Source organism: Drosophila rhopaloa, unplaced genomic scaffold (assembly GCF_018152115.1).
Source record: "Drosophila rhopaloa isolate 14029-0021.01 unplaced genomic scaffold, ASM1815211v1 contig_178, whole genome shotgun sequence".
Taxonomy (NCBI): domain Eukaryota; kingdom Metazoa; phylum Arthropoda; class Insecta; order Diptera; family Drosophilidae; genus Drosophila; species Drosophila rhopaloa.
The window spans coordinates 960,260-981,755 of record NW_025335059.1 but is presented as its reverse complement, the minus strand read 5'-3'; the positions used below and the strand labels follow the sequence as shown (position 1 = coordinate 981,755).

At 37.3% G+C, this 21,496-nt stretch overlaps 1 protein-coding gene across 1 annotated transcript in view; it reads right to left on the bottom strand.

Moving 5' to 3' along the window:
* The window catches only part of LOC108051546 (ETS-like protein pointed), a 60,752-nt gene that overhangs the window by 35,057 nt on the left and 4,199 nt on the right, over positions 1-21,496 (bottom strand). The window contains exons 2-3 of the mRNA XM_017133677.2: positions 18,387-18,729; positions 15,456-15,534 (exon numbers count right to left, since the gene is read on the bottom strand). Of these exons, the coding sequence (XP_016989166.1) occupies positions 15,456-15,534; positions 18,387-18,716 (409 nt within the window). The 5' untranslated portion in view covers positions 18,717-18,729. The remainder of the gene's footprint in view (positions 1-15,455; positions 15,535-18,386; positions 18,730-21,496) is intronic.

Sequence of the window (21,496 nt, the reverse complement as noted above, 5' to 3'; positions counted from 1 at the left end):
TTTAAGATTTATGAAAAACAAAATGCCAAACTTTGTCTATCAAAATCAATAATCCCCACCCAAGTCGGTTGGCAATCAAAAAGGTGTAATGTTGGAGCGATTGATTGATTAATTAACTAGCCAACGGATCAGGTCTTTCCGAAGCGAAATCCCATCAAATATTTGCCAAATCTAAACAACAGCCAAACTATCAATTGACAGCGAAGGAAATCACAAATAAATCTATGACCATCCATGGCTATATATATAAATCTTTATAGGCCTGGTCATAAATCTCTGGCTAGATCATTGGGAAACAACAACAAAACATTTTTAATCAACACTCATTAAGTCTGCAAGATCGCTGGCAATATAATTAAGAGAAATTAGATTTCCATCGGCGCTCCGTTGACGTCGACCGATGATGATGACGATGATGATTATGATCATCGATGCGATGGACGACCTGTTGGATCAATGGACACCCAGAGCACCAACAAATACATAGCGTTGAGTTTTTCGTTGTTTAACGATTTTGCAATTCAGCTGTCGATCATTTCATTCATAAAATCTTGGCACGCTCACACAGACAGACACACACTCACACACACGATTCCATTCACACAGAGGGAGATCCGTTGATCTGGAAAACTCGCACATCCACATCCGCACATGCTGGGTTAATGCCGGTCCGTGAGTCCATCAGTCCACCAGTCCACCCGTCCACTGGTCCACCAGCCACCAGCCACCCGCCTGCTCTGCTCGTTTGGATCGAATCTCCCCATCGGTCCACTACAAACGAAGTGATTAATTCATGTAGTGGCCAGTGCAGTCCCCTCACTGATCTCCAAGAGCCCCCGATCCTCCCCAGCACCACCTCCTTCGGCCCCCTGGGCAATTCGCCGTTTTCTCAATGGGAACTGGTTTCGTCAGTTCGGTTCGTTCATTCGCTCGCTCGCTCGTTCGATCGATCGGCCGTCGCTGCCGTTGTTGATATTGGGGTTTATGTTATTATATTCATCCTCACCTGATCCCCAGCAGCTGCTCATCCGGTCAATGTGAGAAAAAACTTAAAACAAACGCAACAAATTTCCATGCAGACGGGAAATTTACGAATGTGGAATACTCTTCAATAGGGAAATGTATTTAAAGGATTGTATCCTTTTGCACTTTTTCGAATGAACCTTAAATACCAAAACCATACCAATTTTGCGTAAAAATATATTAAATTCATTAAAATAACTTATAATGTTTGACTTTCCATAAAACGTTAAGAACACTATATAATTCAGTATAGTAGTTTAAATCCATTTGATCTTTAAACCTTACTTTGTTTCACATATTTCTAATAGATTAGGGATTCATTATAGTAAATAAAATTACAGGTCGGATTGTGAAATAATTCCTCTCACTTCGGAATGAAATAGACTTTCAAGGTGTTTCAAAAAAAGAGACTTTTTATACATTGATTAGGGTATCCTACGATAAGGAAACAAGCAATGCAAAAATAGTCATGGCTCAAACGCATGCAACTTTTTCTTTTCGGGTTTGGGAGCTGTTGGAGCCGCACTCACAGTTGGGATTGGGGCTGAAGTTGGAGCTGGAAGTTCGGTGCTTGGAGCTTGGTGCTAGTGGAGCTGGGGGAGCTGATCAACTGGCCAGATATTGAGCAGAGCAAAGCGAGGCTAAGTGAATGATGTGGTGGGGAGCTCGAGACCGTGCCAAATGAAATGCGAAAGTTGCTGCCCGGCCGCCATACATCTATCTGACATTCAAATCAGCTTAGAAAACTGCAACTCCAGTGGTCAAGTGGGGCTTGGACTGGACCAGGCCCAGGTCCAACCTATTTGCAGCATCCGCAGCAGCAGCAGCAGCAAATGCAGCAAATGCAGCAACTGCAGCGGCAAAGGAAGCCGAGTGGGTTGAGAAAAACTAAAGCAAACTCTTTTTTTCCCACTGCGGAAGTTTGTCAAGCACGTAAAACAGTTAATGGACACAGGATATGTTTCCGGGCCAAACTAGTTTCTCTGTCTCCGCTTTTTTTATTCGTTTCGTTGTTTTTCTTCTTACCTGTCTGCGCCCATCGAAGTTATTAATTATCAATTTGTTTTAATCAATGAATGTGTAGAAAACTGGTGGACTCAAAGAAACTTGTAAATGAAAAAAAAAAAAAACCAAACTAGTTCGTTCTGCGTGTATTGGCAAATGGTTTGCCTCGAATATGATGGGATGATATCGGCTTAATTGGCTTTTAATTGCTATGGGAAGTTCGGTTTGATATTTTCACAAGTTCCTCTTAATCAAATCAGTAGTTTATGCATAAATTAGATATGCAGATATCAATGGGAAGCGGCATATGTGGTTATTCCATAGTTAATAGGGTCACTCACCCAATCGGATGGGCAAATAACAGTTCACGATCGGAAATACGCAGAGTTTATCGAGTTAGTTCATTTGGCAAAGAAACGGAACTTGGTAAGAGTTCATGAATAAAACTTGTGATAAAAATCACAACGGGAATAGTTCTAATTTGTATTTAGCTTAAGCGGAAGAAAGATTTAGAACAACCGCAAGCTAAGCTTGTGAAAATTAATTTTTATAAACAGAAAACACATCCTAAATCTATATAAAAATATCCATACATATTTCTTACTATTAAATATAAGTAATGACTAGTTTATAAAAATCTACAAAGGTTCGATAACCGCATAAAAAAGTAAATATTCATAAAAATATCATAATCTATAAAAAGATCCCATAACCATAAAAATTGTTGTTGTCGCAAATTAATCAACCAACTCAATCAACTAAAAATTTAGTAACTAGGGTCTTCTCGGTAATTTAGAAAAATATAAATAGACATCATTACCCCAAGGAGCATTAATCTCCTGTTGCTTAAGCCAGTTTTAAGGCTCTCAACCACAATTTAATTTAATTCACCAATATGAATATCAATAATTGAGCGTAACCAAAGAAAATTTCCCCATAGCTCTAATGAAGCACGGAAAGGAAGCGGCCAGAAGTAATATCCATGGGGCAGGAGTCTCCGGGAAGAGAGACTTCACATTTTAAAGCGCAAGATAAACACGAACGATCGGATGCCGATCGGATCAGTTGTTGGCCCCCAAAGAGAAGCCCCGAAGAGTAGACTTAAGCCGAGCTGAAGTTGCCGTCGATTGTCGCGGCTTACAACAAACAAAGAGCCCCGGATCCCTCTCGAGACCCATCCCCAAACCCCTTTTTTTTTAGTCTTTCAAAGCCCCCATCTCCTCTCATGATCGTGTGGAGATGTTCAGGCAGAAGTCGGGGTCTTGGAGAGGCTGCGATGGAAAATACAGTAGCCGAGCAGTAGCCAGCAAACAAATTACACACAATTCAAACTCCAAACAGAGGATTTCACAGCATCCAGAGCCGAACAACAAGAACAACATTATTATCTGCTTTATGTCCAGAACTGAGGCTGAAGAGGCTTGGCCTCGACGGATGGCGCTTCCAGTGTCCAACAGCGGCACCCCACACTCATCCAGAATCTCCAGAATCTCCAAGTCCAACAACGTTCACCATCAGCGGTTGAAAGAGACGATGATGAAGATGCCTCTACTGCTGATGTGGATGATAATCATCATGTTGCTGCTGCTGATGATGACGATGGCGTAGACATATACTCGTAAGAACGAATCAAGTTGAATGGGACTAGTGTCGTTGCTGATGTCGCACATAGCACTGAGAACAAATAATGATTTCTACCTAGCAAGGTTTTGTGATCTGATTGAAAAGCAATTCTAAATAATAATGTACAAGCTTTATAAACGGGTTCAACAAAATTTTAATAGATAAAGGTGTAGGAAAAGGCATATAATATAAATGTTTTAAAAAAGTTTTCGGGTTACAGATAGAGATGATTCATTTTATAATGATATATATTTTAAGTGATACCTTCACATTGAAAAACAGTGACTTTTCTTGCAGTGCGGCTACTGTTCAATGGGAATGGGATGCCTGGACAGCCCGGGTTGGATTCGTTGGCTCCGCTGATTCGTTTGCTCGGTTGTTCGGTTGGTTTTTCGGTTAGTAAACCGGATGTTCCTAATCATTGCTAGTTTGCCTCAAATTAAATATGCTTCATGTGTGCGAGTATCTTTTGTTTGTATGCCTGTGCCTGTGCCTGCCATGCAGATAGATTATAGTCTATATATGCTAGAGGCCCGCACTCGGGTACTCAGATACTCGCAACTGCAAAGCCTTCCCCGGCCTATCTTGAATCATGAATGAAATTTGTTTTTGCTCTCTTTATCGGACTGGCAGTTTGGTGACGCATCTCGGTACAAAAATATCGTATATTATATGAGACTTGGCTTAACCAGATAACCCCGGACAACTTCTCGCCTGTTGGCTAAGCAAATTCGCCACATTTCATGGCCATATTATACATCGACTCGCTCTTTCATTTACGTTTGATAACTGCCCGAACAGGTCCAAGTCAAACCAATTTAAATTGATAGAAGAGTGACCGCAAACAGCGACAGAAACACATTCATAAATTCATTTTTATCAGCATCAATTAGCAATAATTATTCATTACGAAGCGCGACCAGAATGATAATAAAGCGAGCTGAAGATCGCTGGCCTGCATTCACAAAGGGAAAAACAATGGATTTGTTTTTAATTACTGTAAACAACTATTGAAGAAAAATTTAAAGGGGAAACATTGTTTGTAAAACGACTAAGAAATATTAAAACGATTCATTACAGTTTCCTATAAATTTGAGATTTTTGTAAATGCCAAACTATAAAACCAATATATTCCCAATTTCAAATTAAATTAAAGTTTCATTTCTCCAGCTCTAATTTTAATAGCTTTCACACACTCCGGGGGGAAAAGATCAAAACTAACTAAAACCTCAAACTCAAGACGCAGTCAAAACGAACTCCCAAAAGACATTATTATCTCAATCGAGTGGTGGCCTTAAGTATCCATTTGGTAACGGCTTTGAATAAATTAAGATGCCAAAAACGAAACGCATCTAAATGAATTGAAATTAAATGTATCTGAAGCTGTAAAAACATTTTGTCTCGACGTTTTCGGCATTTGGTTTTTATTTGAACAAATATATTTGGCCATTAATTGATAACTGAATTTCGAAAATGGCCCCGAAACGTGTGACGGAAGGCACTTTTAGCCATCCCGCTGCGTGGCAGATGATAAAAAGCGAATTAACAAACCCAAAAGAGGCAAAATATTAATTGTTTTTTAAATAAGATACCAAAGACTGGCGCCACGAGGAAGCCCACACGGCATTAACTTAATTGTCCGCAACATAATTGGTGAGATAGGAAGGAGGATGGGGCATCATCCGAAGGCAGGGGTCATGCTGATAACTCTTTCTCCCCGATTGCAGTTCCAAATGAAGATGCAATTTGTGGCTGGTAATAAGCCCACGCTGGAGCGAACAACTGGATTGACTTCCCGATCTGCAGCTTCCATCACTTTGGACCCCTTTTGGCCTCGCTTTATCTTAGCACCTGGCCTGCCAGCCCTAGAACCACAATGATCATCGTGAGGATGCTCAAACTGGACCCTAGACTCGCCTTCCTGCTCGGCTCTTAAGCTTCCTCCATTTGCATATAATTCACTGAGGGAAAAGGCTATTAACATTAAGAATTAAGAAGTTTTCTCATCAATGGAACTACATTATATTATTTATAATAATAAATGGGTCTTTAAAACGCTGTAACATTAAATAAAATCATAATCGAACTTTCTTAGTATTATTAATACTTTTATTAAAATCTTGGGACTTAAGAACTTCTCAGTTTTGTAGTGTAGTGACAAGGCCCATAGCATTGATCATTAGACTATTTTTAATAGAGAGATACCAGAAAACAAGAGGGGTAGAGCTGTGGGTCCGAGGGAGGAGACCCCAACCGAAAGCAGGACCCATAGAGAGTCAACCAGTTTTATGTTTTAATGTCGCCACAAAAGCGGTTTGGTCAGCTGTTCAAACTGCTACCAACCGCCTGCCCACTCCCCCAAATAGCCCCCTAAAACACGTGAACCCCCCTACCCGCCTTTAGACCAAAGATCGGCAAAAGTTTCACCTGCTCGCAGTTGCAGCTTGCATGCGATCGAGTCGAGTGTTTGTTGGCATTAGCCATGGCTAAGAAAAGCGTACCAAGTACAGGCCGATGATTCCCCCTCGATATTTGCTCTTGCTGCAGCAGTTGCAAGCACACCATTTTCACACTCCTCAACGCGAGATGCTGCAGCTACCTAAACAAATGAACCGAACGCAATTAAAATATATAACTAAATGGATTTCAACAGCCATAGGGAAAAATTAAAGAAAGATATAATGGGTTGGGGGAATAATGGGGGTAGGTATAAGGGGCTGGGCCCCCAAAAGAAAGGTGCATTGACAAACAAATTTATGTGGAGAGCCACAAATCTTGTCGGTTTCAAATAAACAAAACTAAATGCTTAACCCTCGAATAAATTAACTTCCGATCTTAGGCACACCATATACAAAGTCAAGTGCAGTGCGTGGCATGACTATAGCAGGAAATGTTGAACTGAAATTAAGAAATATAATGGAAATTCTCAAATATTTGTAGTTTTCTATCAGAAATAAAGTTATTTTGAAAAATAATAAAATTGTATTTTTTGCCTACCAGCCAATTGGATAAAACAAAAAAGATAAAATAATGAAACAATAAAATTTCCTTTAAAACACTTTCCCTACAATCCTATACCGCACTGTACCTACTTATATAAATATATTCCCTCTTGTATATACAAATTCATGTTCCAGTAGTCACAGATTCTGGCACAAATTCCAATTTAGATCCGATTCAGTGCGAAGCGATTCGATTGTGGGTGTTATGGTCAGCATCAGGCGGCGAGGATTTCAAATGCAGGCGAACAACGAAAACACTCAATAAAATTCGTTGATAAATTGCGCCGGCATCAAAGGTAACCCACTGTGCGAATGGCGCTACAACCGCTCATTCCCACATCCCTAGTCTTAGCCACTCGGCCACTTGCAGCAATCTTCTATGGAAATTTATCGAATGTTTTTGTTTAGAGAATTTTCGGTTCGAATAGACACAAAAGCGCCAGTGCCGACATTGTTCGGCGATAAGTTGATCAGGGGTAATGATCTAGGGAGCTGGCTAATGTGTGGAGGATCTCCAATGAAGATGTTACTTATGGGCCTCCATTTGAGCAGACTTTGATTAGCTCGAGTCTATTCACAAATTAGAAAATCTCCTTCTATTCAAATTATGGGACGGTATCACAAATAAAGCTGTACCACACTTACATCAATTTATTATAGAAATAATTCAAGGAACAGTCTACTGATTAAAAGCTTTATATTTATTATATAAGTTTTAGAGATATAAACTTTGATTGAAATATAAATTCAATCCAAATACAATATATTCTCATAACTTAATAGAATAGAATATACTTAATGTCTTAGTTAAAATTGTTCACTTTCAATTTTAAACCTGAAACCATTTAAAATGGTACCTTTACTTATAGAGCAGTTAATAAAAAAGAAACAGTTCCAATTGATAGACTTTGACACTCCATCCTCTTATAAAATACTCATTTAATAGGATCTACCAATCGACTTAGTTAAAAGATCCCCTGTTCAGGTAAAAAGTAGCGCAACGAAATGGCTCTTAATTCAAATGACAATTGCAGAAAAGGCATTTAGATACAAAAACCCATTAGGCATTACGTGAACGAAGAGACGAAAAAACTTTAATTTAAAATGCTGAACAAATTATGACATGGCAGAAAATAGGGTCTTTATAACAAAAAGGCAATGGGCCAAATTCACATATTGCCCTTTGTTTTAGGCAGCTCTCTTTTTTTGGGCCAATTGAAGCGTTAAATTATCAATTCTCCAAAGGGGTAGCAGAAGCAGCGTTAAATTGGCCAAGAGAGAGAGAAAGATATATAGAGAGAGAGCGGAGAACTAGAGAGCCCAGGTGGACACGCTTGAATTGATGATCATCGGGCTTTGATCGCCGGATCGATAGAACGCACTCCTCCTGGAAAACTTCGAAACTCGGGCCAAAGGCAGGCAACTGGAAAATTGTGCAGACACAATCATTATGACAAGGCAGGTGTTCCCAATAGCCAACCTCCTCCTCCTCCTCCTCCACCGCCTTCTTCACCTTCCAAAAACATATTTATATGGATCGAGATCCTGTATGATTCAATTTTTCATCGATTGCATTATCAATTGGTCGAGTGCTGCGGCTGTTCGTTCGGTTGGTAAATCATAAAATGCAATTGAAGCTGTCCCAAGAACGGGTTTCCATTGCCGCAATTTGTTGCCCCAACATCCACACATCTAATCTGGATGCGAGTTTCTGTGTGAGTTCCAAGTTGCGTTTGTCTGCGGACAGGTTGCCTTTTGTTGCATTAATTGATTCATATTTGTTCGTCGCGTCTTGCAGCATTTCCTAATGGGATTTCGGTTTCCTTTTCACCACTGATATATGTATTTTTCGTCCATATTTGGCATTTATGATTAATTGAATTGCTCCCGAAATGGCCATAAGTGGTTTTTTAAAATTCGCTTTTTATTCATTTTGGCTAAATTATAAAATAATTAGTTGATGGCACGCGTTGAAGTTTCTTTTTTAAATCGCTTTACTTTTAAGGCTTTGCAAAAAATGTTTTAGATTTTTGGTTTGAGACTGTCATTATATTAAATTCGTTTTTTTATTTTTTATGTGACCCGAAGGTTAAATGTTGGTTGTATTTATATGGTTAATTCCAAAATTTTAATCTTGAAAGATTTTCGACATGTGCTTTTTATGATGATTTTTAAATTGATCAATTACTTAATATTATAAAAAACTAAAATACTATAAAGTTTATAATAACCCTGCCAGTTTATTAATTATTTAGTTGCCTTTAGGTATGCAACAATTTTGAAAATATTGTTTTGATTATCTGAGCCTTGAAGTATGCAATACTTTAAGAGTCTCTAGTCTGGCATCTCGCCTCCAGATGTCGCCCCTGATGCAGGTATAAAGCATGTAAATAATTTTAAAATAGTTTAATAATTACCTGAAATCCAGTTAAAGATAATTCATAAACTACCTTGCTCTTAGTAAAACCATTACAAATAAATTCATCAAAAAATAAGAGCAAGTGAAAATAATTTATTTAAAATGTCAAGACTATATAAGAACAAAACAAATCAATGTCTAATTATAAAACGCAAAGCAGAAACGATAAGGAACCAAAATCTAATTAAGCAAATCGTTTCGGGGTAAATGTTGAGCCAGAAAAAGAAAAACCAAAAAAAAATTGACTAAATTAAAAATTGATCGTAAAAATACCTAAACAAAGAGATTCCACAAACTTTTAGATGAATTGTATGGCTGTAAAAGGTATCGTACGATATAATAATTAAGAAGCAATTGTCGTAAGTTCGCATGTTTTCCTAGCATATTGTTACTTTGGTAACAATTGTAAACGATTCATACATGTGTTTTGGGGACCGATATTTCAAGGTGTAGGCTAAGTGCATTATATTATATTATTAAAGTGCCTGCTCCCCAGTTCCCCCCAAAAAAAACCGACCTCCTTCGATAACGAGTGCCCTTATCGGCCAGGCACAAATATTTGCTATCTTTCTGTTCTGCGTTTACCTCATTGGTTATTTCTTGGGTTTTTGTTATTTGGAGCGAAAAAAAGTGAGTTTCGTTTGGTAAAGTTCAAATTGGTGAAGGTCGCACGCGTGAGAGAGGGTTGCCTGATAAGTTTACCCCGAATATTGTGCTGGGTCAGTTGTTTATGGCTTTATTTTTTCCGCTGCTCTTTTTTCCCTTTCTTCTCGGCATTACAACATTCGGAGCGTGCTGATTAGCCATGGACTGGGCTTTATTACAACTTGAAAATCCCAAGAAACAACAGCTACAACTATTACAATAAATGCTGCTAATTTGTCCATGGGATGCACTCAATTTAGACACATCCGTTGTACACAGTCAAAAAAAAATAAAAAAAGAGAAAAAAGCGCTTTTGTTTTGATAACATTGTTTTTGGTGTGGATGAATGGAAATGGAAATAGAAATAGGAATGTTGAGGGAACGTGATTAGATAAAGTCTGTTTGTCTTTTGTAAGCGATTTACACATTTGAATATCTACACAGAGAAAAATATCAAAACAAAATTATTAAGGCATAAGGTACTGTAAATTACAAAGTTGACTTAAAAAACATTTGCAATTCAATATTATTTATATTTTGATATATCTAATACTGTATAATCTCAAGTTAAAATTAGGAATATTACATTAAAAAACCAACAAATTATTCAATAACTCATTAAATTCTCTGTATAAAAATGAGAAAAAATATGCACATATTTTAGGCGTTAGAAGAACCACTCCCCACACAGATAAAATCTCAAAGGGGCTAAAATGAATGAAATAATGCACCGAATTATACTGCCATTAAGGCCTCAATTCAAATGAATCAAAAAGTTCTCGAGCAATTAATTCCAGGCGAAACAACAACAAAAATCAACGTCGGGCTGTAAAAATTTATGAATGAATAAAGCAGAATCAGGCGAAAAGCGGCCAAAAGGCAAAAAGACAGGCAAAGAAAAAAAGTAATAATAAAAAGGCAAAGAAAAATAAGCAAACAAAACGAAAATCACAAATAGTAAGTGAGTACAAAGTGGCGTGCATATGAAATATAAAACAGGCGATATATCCCACTACAAACGCACATACATATAATACACACACTTATATCTGTGAATATGAATGAATGAAAAATTGTAGAAGCAGCAGAACTACAGCAACAACAAAAAAAAGTTGTTAACGCAGCAGTTCCACGAACCAAAAAAACAAAAACCCAAAAAAAAACCATCGACAACCGCAGAAGACGAAAAAAAAGATCTGTGAACAAGAAATTTGAAAGGTAACAAAAAACTGAAATTAAAACAAAAAACTTTAAATCAGAAACACGAGCAAGTGTGTGTTGGCAACTCGTTTTCCAGTTTTCCATTTTTCCATTTGCAGCAGCTGCCCACAAATTGTGCGTGGAATGGAAGGGGGAGGGGATTGGAAGTGGAGGGGAGTTCAAATTATGAATAAATAAGAAGTTGGTCCAAGAGCGAACAGCTAAAAATCAAAATAAATACACAAAAACAATAAAAACAAAACTGGGATAAAAGATATCTTCGTGTTGTTGAAGGTTAGATACTCTTTCCGGATTTAAGTGCAATATATGTACATATTTAAGATTGTTAACATTTGTATGGAACGTTTTATCTATAAAATGTTTCGATCCCATTTTTGCACCTGAAACGAGCGCTCAAAAATGAAGACGCAAAGTAAGGACATGCCTGTATTAAATCCATCCTAATAGAACCTTCTTTAAATTAAAAGTACTTTGTTGCATACTTTGAGACATATTTCTAAGATGTTTTAGGACCCTAGACTGTAGTCTTGTAGAGATTTTTGTGGAACTCACTTTTACCATTGTTACAAAGTTTTGATCATAATCAGAAAACATCATTTTGAAGTGTATAAAAAGGCAACAACGAATGCAAGCCAAAGTCAGCGGCGCGCCCACGGGCAGAGGAGCAAAAGAAGAAGGAGAAGCTGGAGCAGCGATAAAAGAGGAGCTCCAAAAGACAAAGCCGAAGAAGTAGAGGAAGAAGCCGGTTTGCAGGAACCAGCCTAGAAAGAGGCAAAGAAAGGAGAGGAGGAAGAAAGACGAAGAGAGGGATGCAGCACACGCAAAAAAGGAAGGAAACAAACATCAAGCCCCAATGACAGAGGAAGCAACAACTAATCGTCGAGGGAGAAAGGGAGACAACAGCAACAAGATCCACTCGACGCTGGTTTTTATTCCCATTCCCAATTCCATTTCCATTCCCCCCATTCATCAACTGCATTTAAATTTTTTTTGTTTTTTTTGCTTTTTTTTTGAGAACCAGCTAGTTTTGTTGTTTTTTGTTGAATGACGAGTATGAATGAAAACGAACGTGTTTCTTGGGGAGAGAGACCGAGAGCGCCAAAAAGAGAGGCAGGGAGCACGCTGGGGAGCAGCGACGTCGGCAGCGACGTTGACTGCGCGGGGATGAATGAAATGAGCGCCAAAATGAATGAAAGTTGTGGGGCTCTCGCAGTCGACGTCGCTGCTAACGTCGACGTCAGGCTCTCCCACTCTCTTTCTATTTTTGAGGTGCCCTCTCTCTCTGAGAATTTGAATTTGAATATTTTTTGTACAAATCATAGCGCACATATTTAATAAGCAAAAATTTAATTTGCTTTATTTATTATTTCTTTTTGTTTCTTGTTAATTTCAAAGTATGTATATGATTAATGAGAGATGATTAAGGCATTCGAGTGTGCGTGTGTGACTGTTCGTTTGTGTCTGTGTTGGCATATAATTAAAATAAGGGCAGCCTTTTGCGTACACTAAGAATAAAGATTAAAAAATTTTAAAGAAATTCGTCATTCCATGGCTTTATTTTGTAGATAAACAATTTTAAAACAAACAAATTTACTTTCCAAAAACAAAAGTAATTTTGGTGTAAAGAGATTCATCGAAAAAACAAATTTTTTTCTTTGAAAGTCTAATTAAGAATTTTTATACTGAATATTAAAATAACTTTTTAGTTTAATCAAAGTTTATTTAAATTCCTTAATATTTTATTTTTTAATTACCTAAGCTATAAATATTTATCAAATTCCAGATTAAATTTATGACATGATTTTAAATTTTCGAAGTAAATAAATGAATTTCAAGATTTAAAACCGAATTTAATGCTGAGTGTATCTTTCGTCCACATAATGTAAACTAAATTTACGTGCCTGGCTCTCGATCTTTTTCTGCTTCTTCTGGCCCGCGATGTTCCCCCTTTTTTATGTGATATCCCCATTTTCCATTCAGCATCTGCGCAGTTGTCGCCGTTTTTGCATGTTTTTTCTGTTTTTTCCGACTTTTTGTTTTAGTTTTTGTGATTTTATATTTATTTTTTGTTTCTGTTGCCATTTTATGGCCGCGATCTTCTAGCGACGAGCGAAAAGTTCAGGCTGCCAGTCGTTTTCAGTAAGGGACTCGACCGGGTCCCACATATGTCTATGTACATGCTGATATACATATGTAAGATGGTACATACCACTATATAGGCACAGAAAGGGTGGACCTTCTTAAGGTGAGCTTCCAGACCTTAAAATTTTATTTCACAATAACAGTTTACTTTGATTGTACATATATCCATTTTTTTCCTATATAGCGCCACACTGCGTATAAGTGATAAACTTTTAAAATGTTTTCATGTGTAGTAAAATTAATTGTGTATATTAAGGAAGGTAAATGAATTAGAATTGCAAAATGAGAGACAATCTCGAAAACCATCTGGCAAATTACGATCTTTAATTTAGGTCCACCCTTTCGTACACTACACATTTGTATATTTAGTTGGGCACTGACTTTAGTCTTGGGTTTGCGTTGACATTGAAATTGTTTGCGCTTTGTTGATCTCTACGCAGCGATAAGACATAAATACATAAATACTTTTTACGTTTTCGGGTTCCTTTTCTTTCGGCGACTGCCTCGCTGTTTTGGACCACGGGGAAAAAAACTGAATCCCCGACGATATTTGTATTATTTGTTTTTATAAACATTAAACAGCACTAAAATCGTTTCGATCCCTGTGATTTAGACAGATGGCAGTGCATTGTTTTCGATGTTTACCATGGCTGAGATATAAAGAGATATTCTTATTGACAATTTATACTCTTACACATTTTACTGTAAGGTATTTAGAAGTATTTTATTTTCCAACAATTTTTCTGGGTCAATGTACATATGCTTGTTGGATAAAAAACATTGCTTATAAATACCCATCAAATGTTTTGAAATACTCAACATGTTCATGTTTTTAGTTTGAATATCTTGAAATAAATAGTGATATCAAGTTTGGAGTTTAATTTCAACATCGAGCTCACTTTGTCACCATAGCCAAAAGCTAAGTACTATCCGAAAAAGCCGAGAAATTCCCATTATTAACACATATTTCGTACATTGTTCTCGCTTCGCGAACAACAGGGCAAAAGATGCATAACAAATTACCATAAAACGTTGTCCGATACTTGAAATCTGTTTTTGCCCCACGACTGTGTGTGAAATAATAGATAAAATATACTAGACACATGCCATAAGAAAATCAACAAAAACGGCAGAAGCAGATACAACGATGTTTTGTCACATTACGTATACGAAGAGTTGACAGAGTGAGTGAGTGAGTGAATGACTGACGTATTGCCTGATTGACAGCAGCAGCGGAGGGAAAAGGTAGCGCTGCACATTTTGAGATATATTTATTTCGAGTATTTCAAATGCAAATGTATTCCGCGCGCAGAGATCTCTTATTTTTTTTGGGAGCATTTAAAGGAGCAAATGAATGAATATATGAATGAATGGGTGAGGGAGTGACTGAGTGAATGAATCTGTGTAAGTTCGCTTGGCACTTTGCCGGGGGGTTTTGGGTGGGGAGTTGATCAGGAACGGGGGCTGGGCCCACCGGAAACAAACGACGTGACTTTTCACTGAAATTTGAACATGAATCCAACTATGCAAATGCTTGGGAATTGTGTATATTTCATCGACTTCATTATAATAAATACACACGATATGCTATAACAAACGATCCCACACACTGGCTAAATATCTTTCTTTGGCATTGTTTCTTTTTACTGGGGTTCTTTTTTTAGCAACACGCTTTTGTTGGCTTATCTTATCGCCAAATTATTTGGCTCGTTGTTTTTTTATCGCTCGGCTCAAAAGGCAAAAAATAATAATAAAGTCGCAAAAACAACTAATCATATATTGGTCGGTTGCGACGACTGCGACATATCCTTCTGTTATTTTTTGGTTAACGGATGATTTCTCAATGTCGAGTTAAAATGCTGTTTCAGCTGAATTTAATTTCTTTATATGGTAATATCGTTTATCTAATTAACAACTTTCACATACAAACAAGGTTTTAGTTTTAATTTGATAAGATAGGCACTTAATTTTAATCATATATAGAAACTAATATTTTCTATGAATTTACTCATCCTAATAGGGGTTTCTGAATGAAGTACATATATAAAGAAAGGTAATCTGCCCGACTAATACAAATACGATATATACAAACATCATACATATATTAGTCAAGATAGGGCCATAACGCGCCACAAATATATAATTGTTGAACATTTGCGCTGCAACAACATTTTGCTCTTCAATTATTTCCATTTCTTGGAAATCTGTTATCAGAACTCGCCAGACCTCGAAATGCCATTCAACAAACAAAATATAAAGAGAAAAAAAGTGGTATATAGCAATATGAAACCAATATAGAAACTGGGTAAGCACTGGGCCAAAGTAAACAATCTACAAATTATATTGACATTGCTGTGATGGTTTTTTTTACTCACCCAAAGACGCCTCATGATCTGAAATATCCGATAAACAGCAGCCATGGATCGGCTCCTCCTTTATGAAAATATTTTTGGACTGTAAATGAAATAGAATAGTATTATAGGTTTATAATTATGTTATTCAAAAAATCAAAGAAACATTCCTATGTAAAATAAAAAATACAACATTTTTGAGTTATTATTTTATGTTAAGAATCTTGTTTAAAAAATTTCTAATGATTCATCTTAGATTTATTTCATTTTTAATTGGTTAAATCATCATAATATTTCACAATTTTTGTTTTTCAAATAAACAATCTCATGAGTCATAAATTATGTTTCTCCGAAATTTTAAATGGAATTGTTTTTTTCTTTTTAAATGATAAAACTAAAAAATGAAGCAGAAGTTTGTAGGGATTTTCCTACCGTACAAACTTCTCCTTAATTTCTCAGTTTTATCTTGGGATTTTCCTACGCTACAAACTTCTCCCTAATTTTCAGTTTTATCAGTTAAAAAGAAAACATTAAATCATTTTAAAAATGGTATGGGTTTATTTGATATTTTGTATTACTTAAGTCAAGTCTAGTTGATATTTTATTATAGTTTATTTTAAAAAATTATTCTGAATGTTATTCAAATTTTATTACTATTCCTAAATTACCCATTTATATTTTTTCATAATAGCTTTTTAACTACATTTAAGGTATAAAGTTAATTTTTGTTAAGTAATAATTTAATTTTTTCCCAGATCCTTACTTAGCTTTAATAAACATTTTGAAGAATCATTTGCAGCTGTTAATCTTCCCATTTAGTTGTTAATTAGAAAGCAATATATAAAGCATGATCTATCCATCACTTCTGTTTGTTATTCCTGACCCCGCTTCAATTTGCCTCTTCTGATTTTCCCCCAAGAGGTGTTCCTCGCATCATCCCCACCCTATCTGCACCACAATGAGCCACAGTCAACAAGGCATTCATGATTGTGTTGTACATATTTATAAACAAGCCACTTTTACCCAATTACAAAATGTGTGTGCGCCCCTCGTTTGGGAGAGTGTAACGTAAAACTGAGACTCGGGCATAATCAGAGCAACAATAGCGCAAAGTCGTGGCATAGATTGCCGGCAATTGACAGTGGCTGGCTGCGGACTGCCCCAATGTGGTGGCATGGGTCCCATGGGTCCCGATCATGTTGAACGCGTTCTAATAAATTGAATTGTACGTTTGACTTGCACATAAAACGCCGGCGAGGGGATGGGTCTGCGGGTCCGCTTAATGATAATGGAGGTCACAGTAGTCAAACGAAATGCTCCGTAAATACCGTAATCAATTCCTAAGCGAATCCAGCAGGGGAATTCCAAATTTGAATTGGAACCCAATTTGGGATCTCTACGATCCACAAGTCTTCAGTTACGTGGCCGGCATGGAAACCCAAAACTGGGCTCCTCTTAAGCCAGACACTCTAGATCGGATTACCTGGCTGCATTTTCCAAGCGACTGAGCATGCGCATGTCCTTTTTGGGGTTTTTGGCCAGGGAAACGGGGAAAGGATCAGCTTGGGGTCAGGCTGTTGGCCCCGAAAGACCGGATGAAAGTGGTCAACGGCTCGGCGGGCCAACGGATATGCCTACCGCAGGCGATGTGTCAAATGCCTTCACTCGGGACCTGTCACTGGTCGTCAAGTTCGTCATGGGACACAAAGAATCCAGAAAGAGTGAGAGAATATAAGGAAAGCACTGACATTGATACCGAAGATTTGATTACACCTGGCTTTACCGAGAAAAATTATCAAATAATTCAGAAATATATTTTCATAGACAAATAAGATTTTTATTAATTTACTTTATAGTTTAACTTTTATTATTAGCATAAGGTATTTCTTCAAATATTCAGTTATAATAAATGTTTATAAATTTATTAGTGAGACAGGATAAGCAAGGCTTTGTTACTTTCAGGAAAGGGTTATAATATCCAAATACCTAACGAAAGGCTATTCAAAGAGATTAAAAAAAGGTGTTGTAAGGAAAGGGAACTGCACCCGGGGAAGCCTTATGATCATGGGTCCCATTGTTGGCTGTTTGACTCTTTTTTTTGGTCGGTTACGCATTGAGGTCCCTACTTTTCAAGGCGTATTAACTTATTCCAAATTTTGATCAGGCCTTTTGTCTATCCAGATGCGTCAGAGGCCAAGTGGCACGCTTATGGCTTTTATAGCAAATAAACAAAAGATGAATTACACAAAAGATTCCAAAGGATTGTAGACGAATAAGCTACACCCTCACATCGGAAATTATTTATAATAAGTGACCGATTATTCTCTAATTTTACTTAATTGTAAAGTCTTACCCAAAAGCAGGGTGCTAAAAAATTGCAAATGAAAAGGCAACAAAGCATAATACATAATAATTGCGTTTTGTTTGGTCTACCAAATTTAGAATGCGATTTACGTGATCTGCATTCGCAAGGAGATCGCGCTGTCATTGAGGCTCCAACTGCAGTGGCTGTCAAACTGGCATAGAAACCGATGGACAGGCTATCGATCACTTGATCAGCAAATTCACTTATACGTAGTTATATTTAGAAATTATAGATTTATGCAGCCATCGATCAGCGACGTGCAGTCATCGCTACCTAGTTAAGTGTTGAGTTTTCACCGAGCTTTAGTAAGATTTGCATACTAAGTGATTGTAAGGGCTAAGAATTACTAGGTTACAAACTATATTTGGAAAAGCTGATAAGCCAAAGATCCTTATTTTAAATAGAACTAAAGTTATTGAGGGTTTGAAGTATTCTTTTTCATCTTTGGTTTATAAGAGATTAAAGTATATATCAAATAAACGCTCATGAAATTTATAGATATAGATAAATAGCACCCACTTGAGGAATAATAACAAAATTCCTGGCTTAACGGGGCAATTTAATCTAATTTGTAAAATTCCTTTACTCACCTCAACTAGGCTGGCTAGAAATGTGACTTTGCGGTTCTTCTTGAGCCTCATGGTGCTGACTTGGCCCGAGTTATTGCTGCTATTGTTACTGCTGTTGAAGTGGCCCAGGATCGATGGAGTGCCGACTGAATTGAGATGGCTGCTGCCGGGCGATTTGAACAAAGTTTCGTTGATGGCGTTCAGGTGGAATGCAAACTGGGCGGCGGCTGATGAATGCGATGCCGTTGCAGAGACCGCTGATGATGGTCCAATGGCCGCAGATGGGGGCAGAGCGGGCGGCAGCATAAATTTCGTGGCAGACAGATCTGTTTTACAAATCGCCAATTCCATATTGCGCAGGCATCTAGAGGGAGGAGAAAACGAAACAATAAAACAAATAATTAACCGGCTGCTCAATAAACAAATCATTGCAATTATTACTGGGGCTGGGTGTGAGGTGTTTTAATTATCGCCCAATTATTGGCTTGTTCCCCCGCTTTATTAGACCTTGTTGGCACCTCCCATTCTGGCGTTCACACCTCTTTCATGGCTCAATCCTACTCTATTGACTCAAGGAATTATGACACTTTTTCCCCGACAGTCAGTCAGTGCAAGATCAAAAGTGTCCGCCACCTTTAAAGCAGCCCACAACAAAAGGAGCCGACGCGGCAGTTTGCATACGAGCACGCTTTTATTTTGTTTACTCAGCATCCATCATATGTGGATATGGAGGATAGACATAAGACATAGACCCAAGTCAAAGGGTTTCAATTTTCTAAATATATTTCTAATGGGTTTCGTTCTCTTTCTAGTTCTCAAATATTTGCCCTGGCCAAGCAGCCGTTGATGATCATGGAGCGATGTGATGTGAGTTTCAAAGAAAACACGAAAAGTTACTTTGAAGTGTCGCCACAAAGAGATCGGGCAGGAAGATCACACAGATTTTTAAGGTTGCTTCCCTGAATGTTGCCCAATTAGTTTATTTAGTCCCTATGCTTTGAAAGGAAATGCGACCACTTCCCTAATTGCATTTGCAGTTTTCTTCAAAAAGTAGTTTAATTCTTTAAATATAAGTCTTTAACGAAACTCCTCCTTTTAACTATTACTTGAATTCTAATTTATGTTTAAGAGCTTTGCTTTATTACGAACCACAATCAAATCCAAAAACGCATAATAAATAATCTTAGGAAATGTTATAAGCGGAAGTGAGCTAGATAAGCCGCGGAAAAGAGAAGAGAGTTCAGCAGCAGTTGAAGAAATCCCAAAGTCCTCATATCCCAAAGGCCCCCATATCCCCACACTTGCAGAGCCAGTAGCCAATATAAATAAAACGGCCCCGCGATAATGTCCAGCAATTACGACTTAAATATTATGTTTACATTAAATGTACTTTGTGTGATAAAAGCTATTTCGAGATAAATAAAGAGAAAAAACTTTAACCTAAAAAGCAGCTGCACAAAAAAAACGATAGTCTAGATGTTTAGTCTGAACTAAGAGCCTTAAATGAGTTTTTAAATGAAATCGCTCATCAAGAAGAATCAAAGTTAAAACGTCTTCTAATACTTACTTCTACTACAAAAAAATACATCTTCCAATAAAGTTGCAAACAAAATATTATTTACTTTGATTTAAAATCCAATCGATTGGTTGATTTTGGAAATTCACTTATAAACGCAAATAAATTTTTCTTCAAGTCAATCTAACAATTTTTGGCACCTGAACAATTTGATAACATTTTTTTAAACTACTCATATAAAAAATTCATTTAATCAACATAACACTCTTTAAGAAGAATGTGTTTTAAAAATAGACTTTGTGGCCTATTATTAGTTAAGGTACAGTATTCAAGTATTATTACTCGTTACGGTAAACGCCCCCACGTCACTATAAATATATGTATATATTTGAGAGACATCTGAGGAGTATCTTTGGGCACTGGCTGTCTAATTAGATACGTTATGCAAATGTGTAGATACTGTCGTCGCATCGGTGACGATTCCGCCGCGATCCGACTCCCTCTCTCTCGGTCTTTGGCACTCGGTGAGTGTGTGGCCAACGGTTATCTAGCCGCCTTATCAGCCCATGTACATACACATATGTAAATCTGAAGTCTATATACATGTGAGTATGGATTGAAGAAACTTCGCCATATTCACAATGATCTAACTGAATAAAAAACAAGAAAGGAAAGCTAACTTCGGGCGGAGCCGAAGTTGATATACCCTTGCAGAATACTCTGTAAATTATATTTTCCAAAATTATTCATATGATGCATTCTTAATACTCATAAAAAATCCCAACTTCGTAACTTTAAAAACACCAAAGTTATGGCATTTCCGATCAATCAGTTATATGGCAGCTATAGGATATAGTCGGTCGATCCTTATGAAGTTTGGTAGGTCGGATTGATTGGCCAAAAATAAAACCCATAGAAAATCCCAACTTCCTAACTTTACAAACACCAAAGTTATGGCATTTCCGATCAATCAGTTATATGGAAGCTATAGGATATAGTCGGCCGATCTTTATAAAATTTGGTACGTCAAATTGAATGGCCAAATACAAAACACATAGAAAATCCCAACTTTCTAACTTTACAAACACCAAAGTTGTGGCATTTCCGATCGTTCAGTTATATGGCAGCTATACTATATAGTCGGCCGATCCTTATAAAATTTGGTACGTCAAATTGATTGGCCAAATGTAAAACCCATAGAAAATCCCAACTTCCTAACTTTAAAAATACCAAAGTTATGGCATTTCCGATCGTTCAGTTATATGGCAGCTATAGGATATAGTCGGCCGATCCCGGCCGTTCCGACTTATATACTGCGTGCAAAGGAAAGAAGGGTGTGTGCAAAGTTTCAATTCGATAGCTTTAAAACTGAGAGACTAGTTTGCGTAGAAACAGACAGACGGACAGACGGACAGACAGACGGACAGACGGACAGACGGACAGACGGACAGACGGACATGGCTATATCAACTCAGGAGGTGATCCTGATCAAGAATATATATACTTTATAGGGTCGGAGATGTCTCCTTCACTGCGTTGCACACTTTTGACCAAAATTATAATACCCTCTGCAAGGGTATAATAACAGAAGAAAAAGGGGAAACCCGATTATCGT